Source organism: Paralichthys olivaceus, chromosome 23 (assembly GCF_024713975.1).
Source record: "Paralichthys olivaceus isolate ysfri-2021 chromosome 23, ASM2471397v2, whole genome shotgun sequence".
Taxonomy (NCBI): Eukaryota; Metazoa; Chordata; class Actinopteri; order Pleuronectiformes; family Paralichthyidae; genus Paralichthys; species Paralichthys olivaceus.
Genome location: NC_091115.1, coordinates 6618596 through 6632798, shown reverse-complemented (window position 1 = coordinate 6632798; position 14203 = coordinate 6618596). Strand labels below are relative to the sequence as shown.

Sequence of the window (14203 nt, the reverse complement as noted above, 5' to 3'; positions counted from 1 at the left end):
CTACTGTCGACTAAAAAAGACAGATATTAAAAAATCATTAAGGAATTTCACAGGTGCTTATGATTGCTAACGCATGAGGAAATTAAAAGGAATATTCCTCATTAGAAACAAAATATAGAGACAGTTCGAAGGTGCACGGTGTGCATTTCTATATTCAAGAAAATGATATCAGACCCTGTGTAGCTTCTGGGAAGTCTAACCTGTGTGATGCAGGCTCCGGTAAACGCTACAATGACAGCCACCACATTGACAGTCAGCTGAAACTGGAGGAACTTGGAGATGCTATCGTAGACGTTGCGTCCCCACATGACGGCTTTTACGATGCTGGAGAAGTTGTCGTCGGTCAGAATGATGTCAGATGCCTCCTTGGCTACATCTGTGCCGGCAATACCCTGGAGACAAAAAGATGATGATCAGAGACAAATCTGTGTCTAGTCACAACATATTTAACATCGTTATGCTTGATAGTGAGCCTTATTTTTTCAGAATTAACTGTAAGATAGAAGACTCACCATGGCAAAGCCAACATCAGCTTTCTTCAAGGCAGGACCATCATTTGTACCATCTCCTGTCACTGCCACCACTTGTCTCTGTTCTATTACTGTGCTGTCTATAATACCTAGAATAATAAAACAAGACCATTTTAAATTAAACCTGAAAAGCCCCCAAAAACAGACAATGACCATTTTTTTCAAAAACAAGAAAAACAGAAGTACCTTTCACTAAGGTGTGTTTATCTGTGGGTGATGAGCGAGCCAGTACTCGCAGCTTGGGCCAGATCTTGTCAATGCGTTCTTGTTCAATCTAGAAACAGGAGAAAAAAACCTAATAGAATCCCTACAGCACATCTGCAACAGTCTCTGAGGTACAGTGTTTTGCTGTGGCCCACCTCTCCTTTCTCGTTGCGTATCCTTCGGTTGAACTCTTTGCCCTCCAGGCAGAGGAAGTCGTCTCCGGGCAGTAGGATGCCACACTTGGTGGCGATGGCTCGAGCTGTGTTGATGTTGTCCCCAGTTACCATTCGCACCGTGATGCCAGCACGTTGGCATTTCCTGATTGCGTCTGGGACCTGGAGGAGAGCGGAAACGCAATTACGGAGGAAATGCATGTTGTTTTTTCCTTCTTCTCTGGGGATTTCAAAATTAAAGCTCGGCTACGCTTTACTTTTGTATTTAAACACTGAAATAAAAAATTCTAAACAGCTTTTAGGATTTGGTCGGGTTTAGATTTATAGAAATTGGGACGTGGAGTCGCACAGCTACAATCTGTCCCTTTTAAACAACATGTGGTTTGTTCTCTGCAAAGAAGCTGTGTGTTGTACCTGAACAAAGTAAATATGCAATGGTAGAAGAAAGCTGAGCATCTAACAAACTAATGACCCAGTTCTGTTTCATCTACTTGTCTCACTGAGGAGGCAGCCCCTCAAAAGCCTGAATATCTTAATTGCTGTATTATTTCAGATTTTCTTGCAGAAATGAAGTCGCATCTTGTGTTTGAAAAAGGGCTGATGCAGCATCTCCTGTCATTTAAATTCCCTGCTTTGCTCAGGAGCTGCTAACCCCTTTAGCTGCCAGTGTTCTTCTTCAAAAGTGCTTATTGGACCGTTTAGGAGTTTGGAATCCCCCTAGCTCCACTCCTGATTGAAGGGGGGGGCTGCATTAAAACATTTATGTTGGAAAACCTCAATTCTGTTAAGAGACACGCGTCTTAAGTTTGTTTATGAAGTCAAAATCTATTAAGACAATTATAATGTTTTCCTCCTCTGTGCGTAGCTGCTAACCTCAGGTCTCACGGGGTCTTCGATGCCCACCACGCAAATGCAGGTCAGTCCGGTGAGGATGTCATTTTCATTGTCCCAGTCAGGCTCACCCTCAGAAGCAGGGAAATCTCTATATGCAAGGCAGATGGTCCTCAGGCCCTCTGAGGCCATGGGCTCGATCACTTTTTTTACCATATCATCTCTGTCCCGTGGGCGAAACACCTTTGACTCACCGTTTGCCGTCTGGATTTTATAGCACCTGGGCAGGGAAAAGAGGGTATATTAATTTATAACCGTATATTTAGAAGAGGGTAAAGAGACAAAGGGAGAAGGGGGAGCGAGGCATTAGGAGAGATGGAGTCTGGATGAGGAAGATAGATGCTGGCTTGTTAAAAGATAATGTAGATGAGACAAAGGAGTAAAGGAAGAGGAGAAGACAAAGCGTGTGAATGATGAGCTGCAGTGGTAAGAAGTCACACTAAGCCCTGTGGGTTAAAAAGAAGCCTGCTTGGTTAAGAGGCTTACAGAGTTGTTACCGGCTCATTTTCTCAGCCCCTGTTTTTAAGTTGCAAAGTAAGGGGCTTGGGTGGGATGCACTTGAATTTCTTAGCTGCTTAAAGCACAACACATATCATTTACTGCAGAGTCTGGCCAGCTGGAGCAAGTAAATACCTACAGAATAACAACGCCCACCATGCAATCCAGTGTGCAAAAGAAATAAACGCAAAGGATTAAAACCAAAGATGAGCAGTGTTTTCTTACTTTTTTAAGAGAATCTCTGAGGCTCCTTTGCTGAACATACGGTAGCTGCCATCAGCCAACTTCAACACGGTGCTCATAGACTTGCGGACCGAGTTGAAGGTGTAGACTTTGTACAGTTTCTCCTCTGGGATCTCATTGCGGATAGCCTGGTAGTCTCGCTTCAGGTCATTAGAAAAGCCAAGCAAGGCACACTCGGTCTTGTTACCCACCTGCCGTGGCAAGCCCCCTTCTTTCTCTGGAGGCTGGACATGAATTGAGAATTCGGTCAGTGTTTTCCTCAAGCCAAATATATGACAAGTCAATATTAAGGGTAAAGCTAAGTTAATGCATTTCACAAGCCTACCATGATCTTGGTGGTGTAGGCGCAGTTGACTGCAATACCCAGAATCAGGATATCTAAAATAGAAGGGGTGATGTTTTCTGGTTCCGGGACTTTCTTGTAGAACTTCTCAGCGATGTAGGCCTGCACCACAGTCATGCGGTTCATTGTGAGCGTACCAGTCTTGTCAGAGCAGATGGCGGTAGCATTGCCCATAGTCTCACAGGCGTCCAAGTGACGCACAAGGTTGTTGTCTTTCATCATTTTCTGTAGGAAGATAAAACAAATCAGCAAATGATTAAAGACTGTAAATGAAGCTTCACAAGCAGAAAGGCACTCAGATATCTTCACTTGTCGTAAAAAGAAATGTGTGAAAATGAGTAAAATGAATAGCTCCTTGATGGGATAAAGTCCTCTATTGGCAAACAAGTTCAGCAGATGGGATCATTCGCTTTGCTCTGGGGTATCAGTTAGCCAAGTCTTAACAGCATGGTGGCTAGTTTTAATAGGCTAAAGTGCAAGCTGCTCAGCGCTAAGCACAGGTCGCTTGGCAGGAAGACTTTACCTTAACGGAGTATGCCAGGGAAATTGTTACGGCGAGCGGCAGGCCTTCGGGAACGGCCACCACCAGAACAGTGACGCCGATGATGAAGAACTTCACAAAGAACTGGATGTAGATGGGAGTGCAGTCCTTGTCCCAGGGCAGATTCTGGATCCAGAAGGTGTCGACTACAAATAGCACCACCAGGATGATAACAGTGATGGCTGACATAACCAGACCTGGGAGGAAGGAGGGCAGAAGATAGTCAGGGAATCATGTAGATATCATCATCAACATACTGGTAATAATGAAAAGAAAAAGATTACAGAAAGTAAGAGATGATAAAGTCACAGTAGAACTACGGCTCACCTGCTTTGCCGATCTGTACAGCCAGTTTGGTCAGTTTGCCCTGGAGAACAGACTTCTCTTTCTTTGGCAGGTTGGATTTTTTCTTCTCCTCAGCATCACCTCCCTCGTCACTGTTCAGAGGCTGCATTTCCATCGCAGCACCATCCTGTGCTTTAGCTGCAGCAAAAAGAACAAGAAAAAGCTGTTAAATGAAATGCTCTTAAAATGACACTAATGTACTGGCTGTAACATTTTACTGGTGTCAAATTGAATGTCTAGATTTTCCTTTTTGCTAATATTAAAGACCAGAAATAAAAAATAAATGTTTAGCCGTGCATCGTTGATTTAATAAACTCTGTGAGGTTAACAAAAAAAAAAGAATTATTACAGACTTAAGTTATTTCAGCTTTTCATCTGTTTTATATATTTTCTGTTGGCTTAAGAATAAATTAATAAATTACTCAGATTTTATTTGGATGTGACAAAAATTATAGATTATGAGAATATTTCAAGTACAAGATAATGTAGCACTATATTTACAGACACATCAATAAATGAAAAGCGATAATAATTTTGAGAGATGTCACATCACTTAAAATTATAGATTTTTCTTTTTTTTCTCCGTGGACCTGTTATCAGTCATCCGACTGCACAGTAATTGGCTCAAAGATTTATAAATGTAATTACCATCCTCGCCCTAAAGAGATTTAAAGAACAGGTTAACTAGCTGGTAGCACCGGGATCTGTCTGACTAATCATCTCCTTCTTCGACAGCGCCCACAGCAGTCGTTGCCAGTTAAATTCCAATAAATCTCCTTCCTCTCTTCCTCAGCAACCATCCACACCCCCCCTCCCCGCAGGACTGACAGGAATCCCAAACCCACATCTAACCAGGTAACCTTGGAGACGCAAAGCCTCTAATGGCAAAAGGAGGGAGTAGAAGCAGCCAGCGGGGGCCAGGCTCTGTCGTGTCACTCGTCATGATAAAATGATCAGTTCTGCAGGGCACAGAGGCTGCAGGAAAAACTGACTGTATTTCCCATCCCTCAGTTAACTTTTCCTAACTGCAAACTGCAAATCATTATGTAGGACCTGTGTAATTTCTGCCTTGTTGCTTTTCAAGTCTAATTTGTGCTAAGAGCTGTGTTTATTATGGTATGGACAGCGGCATGGCACGGTGTCTGGACGTATGCGGCAGGGAGAGGAGGGGCATTAACACCGCACCACTGCAGCTGCTGTGGACTGTGGCTTGTTCTGCACTTACATGGCCTGTGTAATCTCAGTCTAAAGGATTACTGTTGATTCCTGGCAGGCTGAGGGAATCTGTGCACCAGGGACTAGCGCCAGGGTTGTGGTCACAGACCCGAGCACTACTGATCATGGTGTCCCAGGAGGACTGCAGGCCTGGCTAGCTGGTTGAGTTACCGCTAAACAGCCTTATTATCATTGTTGTCAGTCTGAAATTGCGACCGGTGCAAGTCTCGTGGTTCGACTGTGAACAGTTCAGATTGGGACATCAATAGAAATCAAACTGTGGGGGCCAGGAAGAGAGTCGGAGAGAGAGGGAGAGATGGGTGGGAAAGCAGATGTTCTGGCCCCAGAATTGTTGCATGGCTTTAATCTCCTCATCACTAATCGCTATAACTGGATTCAGTAGCACCTGCTGCTCAAAGCGCAATGTGCCAGGGAAGGACGAGAGAAGAGGAGGGAGAGACAGAAGGGAGGGTCGGACAGTACAATGGATGGAGCAGGAACATCCCGTACCAAGAATACACACAGACACGGGGTCATGCAGAAATATGCAACTCCTCATTACTTGCATTAAAACCACTGCAGCCAATTATTAACAGATTGAGTGTGAGTGAGTGTGAGTGTGTGTGTGTGTGTGTGTGTGTGTGTGTGTGTAACTTACCTTTCTTACGATTTTCCACAGATCCATCTTGCTTTTTGTCTGCAAAAAAATACACCATGGAGTGAGTACTGCTAGTTCTATAACTGGTGGGAAATACATTTACTGTACTATCAACCACTACTGGAAATTATCATTATGTATTTATGTCATGTATATAATATATATATTATGTGATAAATCTTCGATTTAGAAAAGGCAGAATGAAAATCTTATAATTAACCAATGCTGTAATCCTTCATACACTAAAGACTAAAAGTTTAAACTATTAGTCAATCATTGATACGGTTATGATGATTGCTGAAAACGCCAGATATCTCGAATGTGAGGATTTCATCCTTTTTTTCAGTATGTTCTTAAGGATCTTTGCATTTTCAACTGTTGGACTGAACTTAAATTGTAGGGAATTGCCCCACTTGACCAGGACTTCCTCGCAGAAGAAAGACTGCATTAAAAAGCATAAACAAAAATAAAAGCTATGGCAGATTATTGGAAATTGTAAATTGTCCAACCTGTATGTAACTCTGCTTCCTACTATGCTTTCTTCTCACAGTCTCAGTATATTTATCTTTGAAATATATAGAAGTCAAAATGGAAAGTGATGGAATCTTTCTGCCAGATGTAAAACTGGTGGTAGAAATGGAAATATCTTGTCGACCTGTCGGACTGATCGATGCTCAGTAATATGACAGTAAATAAGTAGTAAGAGACACTAACTTTTCCTCTGTTTCTTCTTCTCCTCCTTTTCCTTTTTCTTCTCCTCCTCGTCTTCGTCATCATCCTCGCCGCTCCCGAGTAAAGTGAAGATAATTCCAGTTTGAGAGTTGACACCCACAGCAGTGACCACCATTTTCCCTGAGCCTTCCATTACATGGGTGCCTTGAGACAGAGGAGGAAAATAAAATGTGAGTCAATAAGGAAAAGGGAGAGGCTATGTACAGAATCTGACTAAATCGTGCACGCAATGTTTCCTCTGTGTTTCCAGGACGACATATGCCCTTGTTTCTGTTTATACTGGAACAAATATACCTTCCTAACTTATTTGTCGCTTTGAATGTTTCAATTTGGTGACTTAATGTTGAGCTGGACACCTATGCCTTCTGACTAGGTGGTTTAGCCGAGCATTTTCAGCCACACGCGAGAGGGAAAATACATTTAGGTTTTCAAATGCAGGCAATAACTACAAAAGGAATGGTGCACTTGCAAGAAAAGAGACAATGATGCAAATACACTTCAACCCTTTAATCAGCAGCCTTTAATCAAAAGCCAATTGTTAGTCGGGCTGAATTTAAAGAAGTCTCAGATGGTTTCTCCAGAGTTTAATATCTACGCCTTGCTATTAAGCTGATGACACAGGAAAATTATGTTGATTTATACAGAAAAGAAGGAGAGAAGGAACAGAAGTCAAGAGTAAGAGGAGAGTGACGACAGTGAGAGGCTGAAATTTAAAAGTTCGCTCATGCTTTTGTTAATTAGCGGATGCTCTACTTTCATTAGTGAGAGTGACGGCAGAAAGGATACAGCAGAATCAAAAGCAGTGGTGGAGCAACACACTACAGCCTCACAGCTGCACTGAAGATCATATAGGTAAAGCTATGGTTTCAATATGTACAACCTTCAGTGTCTTCTGGTCACAACTAGCGAGATGACATCTTATGAAAAATGAAATGAAATGGAGGATTCTTGTTACCTGATAAAAGCATTGGATCCTTTTCTTGTGTTTTCTTGACGTGGTCCGACTCCCCTGTGAGCGAGCTCTCATCAATCTTCAGATCGTTGCCTTGGATTAAGACGCCGTCAGCAGGCAAAAGATCGCCTGAGACACACGCAGAGAAAAAACACATTTAATTTGGAGCAAAAACAGCAAAAAAGCAAATTTGAAATGAGAGCATTTAATTTTTAATGAATCTTGCATAATCATGTTAAGCATATCTATTATCTATCCCAAGTTACATTTATATTTAACTACAGAACCATATTTAAAAACACCGCTCCTCTTACCGTATTTTATTTGTGCAATGTCGCCGACCACGATCTCAGCCACGGGAATTTGGATAACTTGTCCTCCACGGGCGACTGTAAATTTCTGTTCTTGCTCAATGCGGCTCTGGAGGCCCCTGAACTGCTTCTCTTTACTCCAGTCATTGAACGCTGTCACCAGCACCACACAGATAACTGAAAGAAGGATCGCCGCTCCCTCGATCCAGCCCGCTTCCGCCTCATTCTCATCCTCCATGCCTCCAGCAGCCCTTCCACAGTCTGCAGGGGGACAGGGGCAAATCTCAACATCAAAACCATGATCCCATCATTCAGGCCCATTTAAAAGCAGAAACTGAGACAAATAAAATGAAAAAACTGAAATCCATTAGCAGCATCAATTACTACAAAGAACAGGAAATAGAAATGAAATGTAAAATGTAAAGAACTTACTATCTCTTTTGGCATCTGGAGGTTTATAAAAAGAAAGGCCTAGTGAAACTATGGCTGCCACTTCTAGGATAATCAGTGTGACATCCTGCAGCGCCTCCCACACTAACTGTAAGAAGGTTTTGGGCTTTTTGGGTGGTATAAAATTTTGCCCAAACACTGTTTTCCGCTTCTCGATGTCTGCAGGCTGTCCGCTTAGACCTAGGGAGGGAGACAGAGGAGAAAACAATTTCATTATATATTTCATTTTAATGTAATTTGTGTGGAGTTCTGCTTTTCAAGATAAAAAAGATATCGGTTTTGTAAATATGGATGATGCACAGAAACAGAACTTGCAGTTCAAAACATAAATTTGCCAGTAATGTGGAGAAAGCCTGGGAGAAGAAACATAAAGCTCTTTTTCCAGTTTAAAGAGATTTAACAGTATTTTACATATTTACATTTCAATTTGGATTTCTTTAGATTTGTCCTTCTTTTTTCTGTGTTGTAAAAGTAATAACTGGAAGAAGATGTATGTTTTAGTAAAATTAGTGGTGTCTTGTAAGGCCAAAAGGGATGAATCAAACTCTTTGGCATGACACAGAAATACAAAATATATGTACTTAAATGTAATCTATCATGGAATCTAATATTAGATTACAAATGTTCACATCAGAGAAAGAAATAACTTAATTATGTGCTGGATAATTTGAACACAGATGGATTCAGTACTGCGGACAATTTGTTCCCAAGAAGAGAGAGTAAAAAAATAAAGAGTTTGTCGGTGAGTTTAACACTGGGCCTCCAGAAACAAAACATGCTGTGGAGGCGACAGCGCTGCACAACAATGACACATTCTGTGGACATGTCAAACATTTTCACCTCTTTCAGGTACGCCACTGCCAGAGAATTTGACAACAGAGGTGGAATTTAACCCCATAAATTGCTTCTTTTTTATTTTTAAATACAATGACTGAAAGACTAGAGAGGTGGAATCAGCTGTACGCTCGCATACCATCGTCGTCCTGTTATAGAGTCATCTCTTTTACACTTCGCATGTCTGGTTGGTCAGAGACCCATTCATCCATGTGCACAGAGCGCATTCTGCAGCCACCCATTCAAATGCCTCCACATTCAAGGCACAGTCATATATTCAAAAGGGCCTTCGCACATTTGATGATGCATGACAGTTTTTCAGCTCTATTCATGCTGACTGACTGTGCGTGGGTGGCTGTGCAGACTGGATGGAGCTGTGCGAGGGTGTGCGCGCGGCTCAGAGGAGGTGGAGCAGAATTAGGGGCCAGGGAAGAGTGACTGTGTGAAACTGCTACTGACAGACAGATGGGGGTGGGAGGGTGGGGGTCCAGGGTGAGTGTGCAAGAGACTGAGGCTATTAAAGAATAAAGCCACTGACGGCGGAAGGGAAGCAGCATTGGGAATAGCGGCGTCTTAATAGGGAAGGAGATCAGGACGGTCAGCGTAGGGACAGAGACAGACACAGCCTAGAGGTTTAATAAGAATCATGACTGCACATTTGTAGAGTGGCAAAAGCACAAGGAGTACAGCTCTCCATCTCATATGTGCAGAAAAGCTGCCAAACTTCAAAATAAATGCATTTTGATTAGTTCGTGCAAAGGGAAGAGATTTCACTGTGTCAAGGCAAAGTGAAAAAGATGGACGTAGAACCGCTTTGTCAAACACTGCCCGTGAACAATTAAATTATAAGTGGTGAAATTGAAGTCTTTTTAAGAACATGATGAATAAAATCTAAGACCTATATCAAGTACGACAGATATGAAGGACTATCAGAGTCCTAGAATTACTCCCAATTTCCGAAAATTGAAACAGCTCAGTAGAGAATAACGATGAAATACAACATTATCTTCACAAACTACAGGCAGAGATTGTTCTCTCATCTTTCCCACAGCCAAGATGAGAGTAGTTCTACATTGGCCTTTTTTGTAGTTTCATTACAGCTTGCTGATCTGTTTTGTTGAAAAAGAACAACAAAACCCAGAGACATTACAATATATGCATGCAGCTAAACAAAAACTAATTTAAAGCACAACTAAAGAAGATATTTTTACATAGTTAAGACTTTTTAAGGTCTAAAAGATTTTCTGTAAATACGTTTAGTCTTACGCAATAATTATCTACACACAAGTTCAGTGTCCTGATTATGATTCTTCCTTTTCACTACAATGTCGTGCAATCTCAAAGCACTCAAACAACGAGACAGTAAATATTGCCAGTATCAGCAATCATGCAAGATATCAAAAAAGACAACCACACATTCCATAACAGCAGCTGCAATTCATCTCAGAACCAATAACTAATACTATTTAAAAGATGTTTTATTCAACTCTGTTTCATCTGTTGACAAACCCCCTGAACTTCAATCTATAGGTACGTTCTGACATCACTCTTGACTAAGAGAAAACGTTGTCAGGTTTGTTTTTTTAAGATGAGTTGTTATGTGACTATAAAAGTTATCACATACCTAACGAATGTGATTCTTGACTCAAGTATTTATTTACTCATTTTATTTATGTATATGAAGGAAATCCCCTTAAGTCAATTCTCACAAATAAGTGACAACTGTAATCTGCTCATTAATTATTCCGTTATCCCATGAGCTCTAAATAAATTGAGATTCTTAATAAAGAGAGAAATGCATCTGCAGACGGCACACAAACGGCTGTGTCCCTGCTGATTCTCACTTTTAACATGCACTAAAATCACATTAATGACAATGGGGCTGCACTTTGCTCCTGAATTAATTGCTTCAATTTATTTCTAAAATTGAGAAGGGGACACTTTAGATGACAGGAGTCTGTTGTGAACTATCAGGGTGTAGATGTAACTTAATTAAAACACGACCTCTTTGCTTTATCGTTCACATTTCTACCCGTTTCTCCCTTTAAACGAGCTTTAGTCTGGGTCACTGAACAAAATAATCCTGTGTTACAAGGTTAATTGACATTACAACCTAACACTAACACATATTTTTCTAAAAGGGAGGTGAGAAGAACATGGATGACTCACCAGTACAGCATATTAAAAATGGTACGGGGTTTATCCTGCATAGCTGCCTGTTGCTGCTCCCTGGCTGTCTCTCACCGTCTGCTTTGATTCTCTATGCCTCTAATGAAAACATGCTGACAGCTAATACCCATTTCAATTTTAAACCACACTTTACCTTTGCATTAGAGCAATAAATACAAGTGACACAGGACGATCAACATGTTGCCCCTCCGTCGATGCACAAACAGAAAATAGGTCGGCCTTGGCCCCATACATCATTTTAGTGCCCAGAGTGTCTCAAGTCAAACAGCTAATCATTAACCATTTAATTTGGAGGCCTGTCCCCGGCTGACCCCTCTCAGTATTGTCATTTCAGCCACTCGAGAGGGGTCAAGGTAAGCCTTCATTCTGAGCCTGACACAATCAGGGTCGCAGGTTGTATTTTTTTCCTGCCTTCACGTTAACTGTGCACAGATAGAGAAGTGCTAACACACTATCCAGAACAATGAGACAAATCCCTGGATGGATGAGGTGTTTGAGATATTTTTGTGCTTACTCTGTTTAATATAAGATTTTCAGACAGTTAACAGAATGCCAATTTTACTTATACGGTCGGTAAACTTCATGAGACACTGAGGATCTGGACCCACAAATTACTGCAAGGATGAGAAGACTGTGTGGAAGTCTGCTCTGCTTTCCTTCCTCCTGTCTGACTGACGATGTGTAGTACAGACACTTGGCAATTTGTTCATGCAAGTGTAATGTCAGTATTTTTGCATGGATGCTCCCAGTGTCCTTTGTAACACATGAATGAAATGGGGAAAAATGTGTCTGAAAGGTTAAAACCAAATCTTGGTGTGTTAATATATTACATTTATAAAAATCTGAGGTGACAGTCCATTTATCCTAGAATGAACAATGGGAATCTCATCATCTCTAGCGAAGTTATAGTATATATTTTTTTAAATCATGCAAATACTTGATTTTTCAGATTTAAACAAATGGTACCAAGAGTATTAGTGGAAAACTGTTTCTTTATCAAGTGGAACAACAACAACGAAAGCAGGATAAAATTATTTCATATTAAACTGTAGCTGTTTTTTTTCCAACTTATTATGTTTTTAAATTTGACAAATACTAACAAGGCTTCTGTTTTTCCATATTTTCAAGCGATCGGGGCTTTTTGGGTTTTATTGCACATAAGCAGATTCCGCACTAATGAGCAGGGCTTTGCTTAACGAATGGAACAGCAGCCCTCATTATTATAGCCGATCATTCTACTTCCAAAAAGAGCACATTAGATAGATGTCATGCACTTTCATCACAGAATAAGGAATTTAAGTATCTCAGGAGTTCTGAGAAAGGAGACATGTTCTACCTGACACTACAACTGGAGAATCAGGCTAGACGATGAATACATTTAGGTCATCAGTTGCTGGAAGTAGCACAAGTTATTTAAATTTATCTCCTTCACAAATTAACGCCCTAAAATGACCTACACAATAGGAATTTCCACAGTCAAAGGACAAACGTGCCAACCTCTCATGACTACACATAAGGAAACACAAGAAAAGGCTTTCACCTAATACCAAACAGCAGAATCTGGCCATATGCATTCTGCAATCTAAAGCACATCTCAGCGCATCATTTTGAATTCAGACATGAAGACAAGCTGCGCCAGCCCCCTCGAGTCACACAGAGTAAACTATCATTTAACGGTCTGAACCTTCCTGTTGAACGAGGGGGTGCGGAGTCTGCAATGACAGATACAGAGAGCCTGTCAGCTCCTGAATTGCAGGCCAATTGCGGAAGCCTCTCAGCCTGCGGTCAATCGGATCAATAGGCTGGAACCCAAATATTTGACTCTACTAAAATAGCAATCAACAAGGAATAATTGTGACAGGGAATAATTGGAGGACACTGTCGATAGTATTGATGCAAAGTGGCCATGCCCATTTGACAAGTCTAATTATGCAGAGGAAGCAGAGGATCCTAAAGAAATGCTGCTGCGACCAGGACGATCTGAAATTATTGATGCTACAGTGCGACTTTACTTTTTCTAATGTTACAAACAGAAGTGACACCTGCCCACCTCCCACTATCCTTCAGCTTTCTACCTTATACAGCTTTTAAATAAAAACTGATTTGGGTGCCCAAAAGAAAGCAAACTCGAAACCTAAATTCAACATCTGGGGACACTTTGGACAACAACACCATGACCCTGAGCTGTGATATTCAATGCTAAGAAAATGTCATAAAAGAATGAAAATTTGGGTATAACAGCACTCCAGTGATTTACTGTTATTCTTACACACTGCTGGAGGACCCATGGGAGACAGATTAAAAAACAAGAATGATCACAACTGATGCAGAAGAGACACAGATGTCCCGGCCCTTCAAGCAAGACCATGAAAAATAAGTAGAGCAGCAGCACTTCCCCTGACTTGACTGCTAGATCTGCATAGCTAAAACACGAGTCCTTCGCTTCCCATAATGCACTTTTCAATGGGCTCTCCCTCTCGTCTAGTAAAGGCTGAAGACTTTCACATAAAACGACTCACCGGTGTTACTTCCTCAAATCTTAATTTAAGAGCCTCAAAGAACACTACATGTCTTGTTTCACAATCTGAAATGTTTCCCATGATGTTTTTAAAAAATTAGAAAAACAGAGAGTGAATCAAACCTTAGACTAAACTGGTACTTATTTCATCGTGTTTAACAGCAGAACAAATATTCAGCACACTTTGAGGAAATGAAACCAACTGCACGTCAGCAGAGCCTCAGGTATTGGTGAGCTCTCATTCAAACACACAGGATTCCTCACCACTATGGAATCAGGGTTTGTTTGTTAACTACAGCGAACTAACAAAACTAAAAGAACACAAGTAAAAATCATCCAAACTATATTAGTTTTGATCTGTTCCATCAGTGATGAATGCCCTTCAGGGTTCACTTGTTATTTCATTACACTGCAACAGTCAAACAGACAAATGTAACATCTAAATAAGCGTTTGCTCGTGCTCATTGTCACAGTTTCAAAAAGCACATTGTACAATGAGCATTATTAAGTCTTTTCAAGCTCAGCATTGGTATTTTAATTACCAAAATCAATCTTAATCACAGTCCAATGAATTG

The 14203-nt window shown here is 41.1% G+C and overlaps 1 protein-coding gene across 4 annotated transcripts in view; it reads right to left on the bottom strand.

The window, feature by feature from the left end:
- atp2b1a (ATPase plasma membrane Ca2+ transporting 1a) overlaps positions 1-14203 on the bottom strand; it is a 34738-nt gene that overhangs the window by 9104 nt on the left and 11431 nt on the right. For all 4 annotated transcript variants that reach the window (XM_069519518.1, XM_069519519.1, XM_069519520.1 and 1 more), the window contains exons 3-16: positions 8069-8266; positions 7640-7897; positions 7329-7454; positions 6356-6517; positions 5642-5680; positions 3751-3906; positions 3406-3620; positions 2865-3107; positions 2522-2763; positions 1781-2018; positions 890-1069; positions 717-804; positions 513-619; positions 201-392 (exon numbers count right to left, since the gene is read on the bottom strand). In XM_069519518.1, coding sequence (XP_069375619.1) covers positions 201-392; positions 513-619; positions 717-804; positions 890-1069; positions 1781-2018; positions 2522-2763; positions 2865-3107; positions 3406-3620; positions 3751-3906; positions 5642-5680; positions 6356-6517; positions 7329-7454; positions 7640-7897; positions 8069-8266 — 2444 coding nt within the window. The remainder of the gene's footprint in view (positions 1-200; positions 393-512; positions 620-716; positions 805-889; positions 1070-1780; positions 2019-2521; positions 2764-2864; positions 3108-3405; positions 3621-3750; positions 3907-5641; positions 5681-6355; positions 6518-7328; positions 7455-7639; positions 7898-8068; positions 8267-14203) is intronic.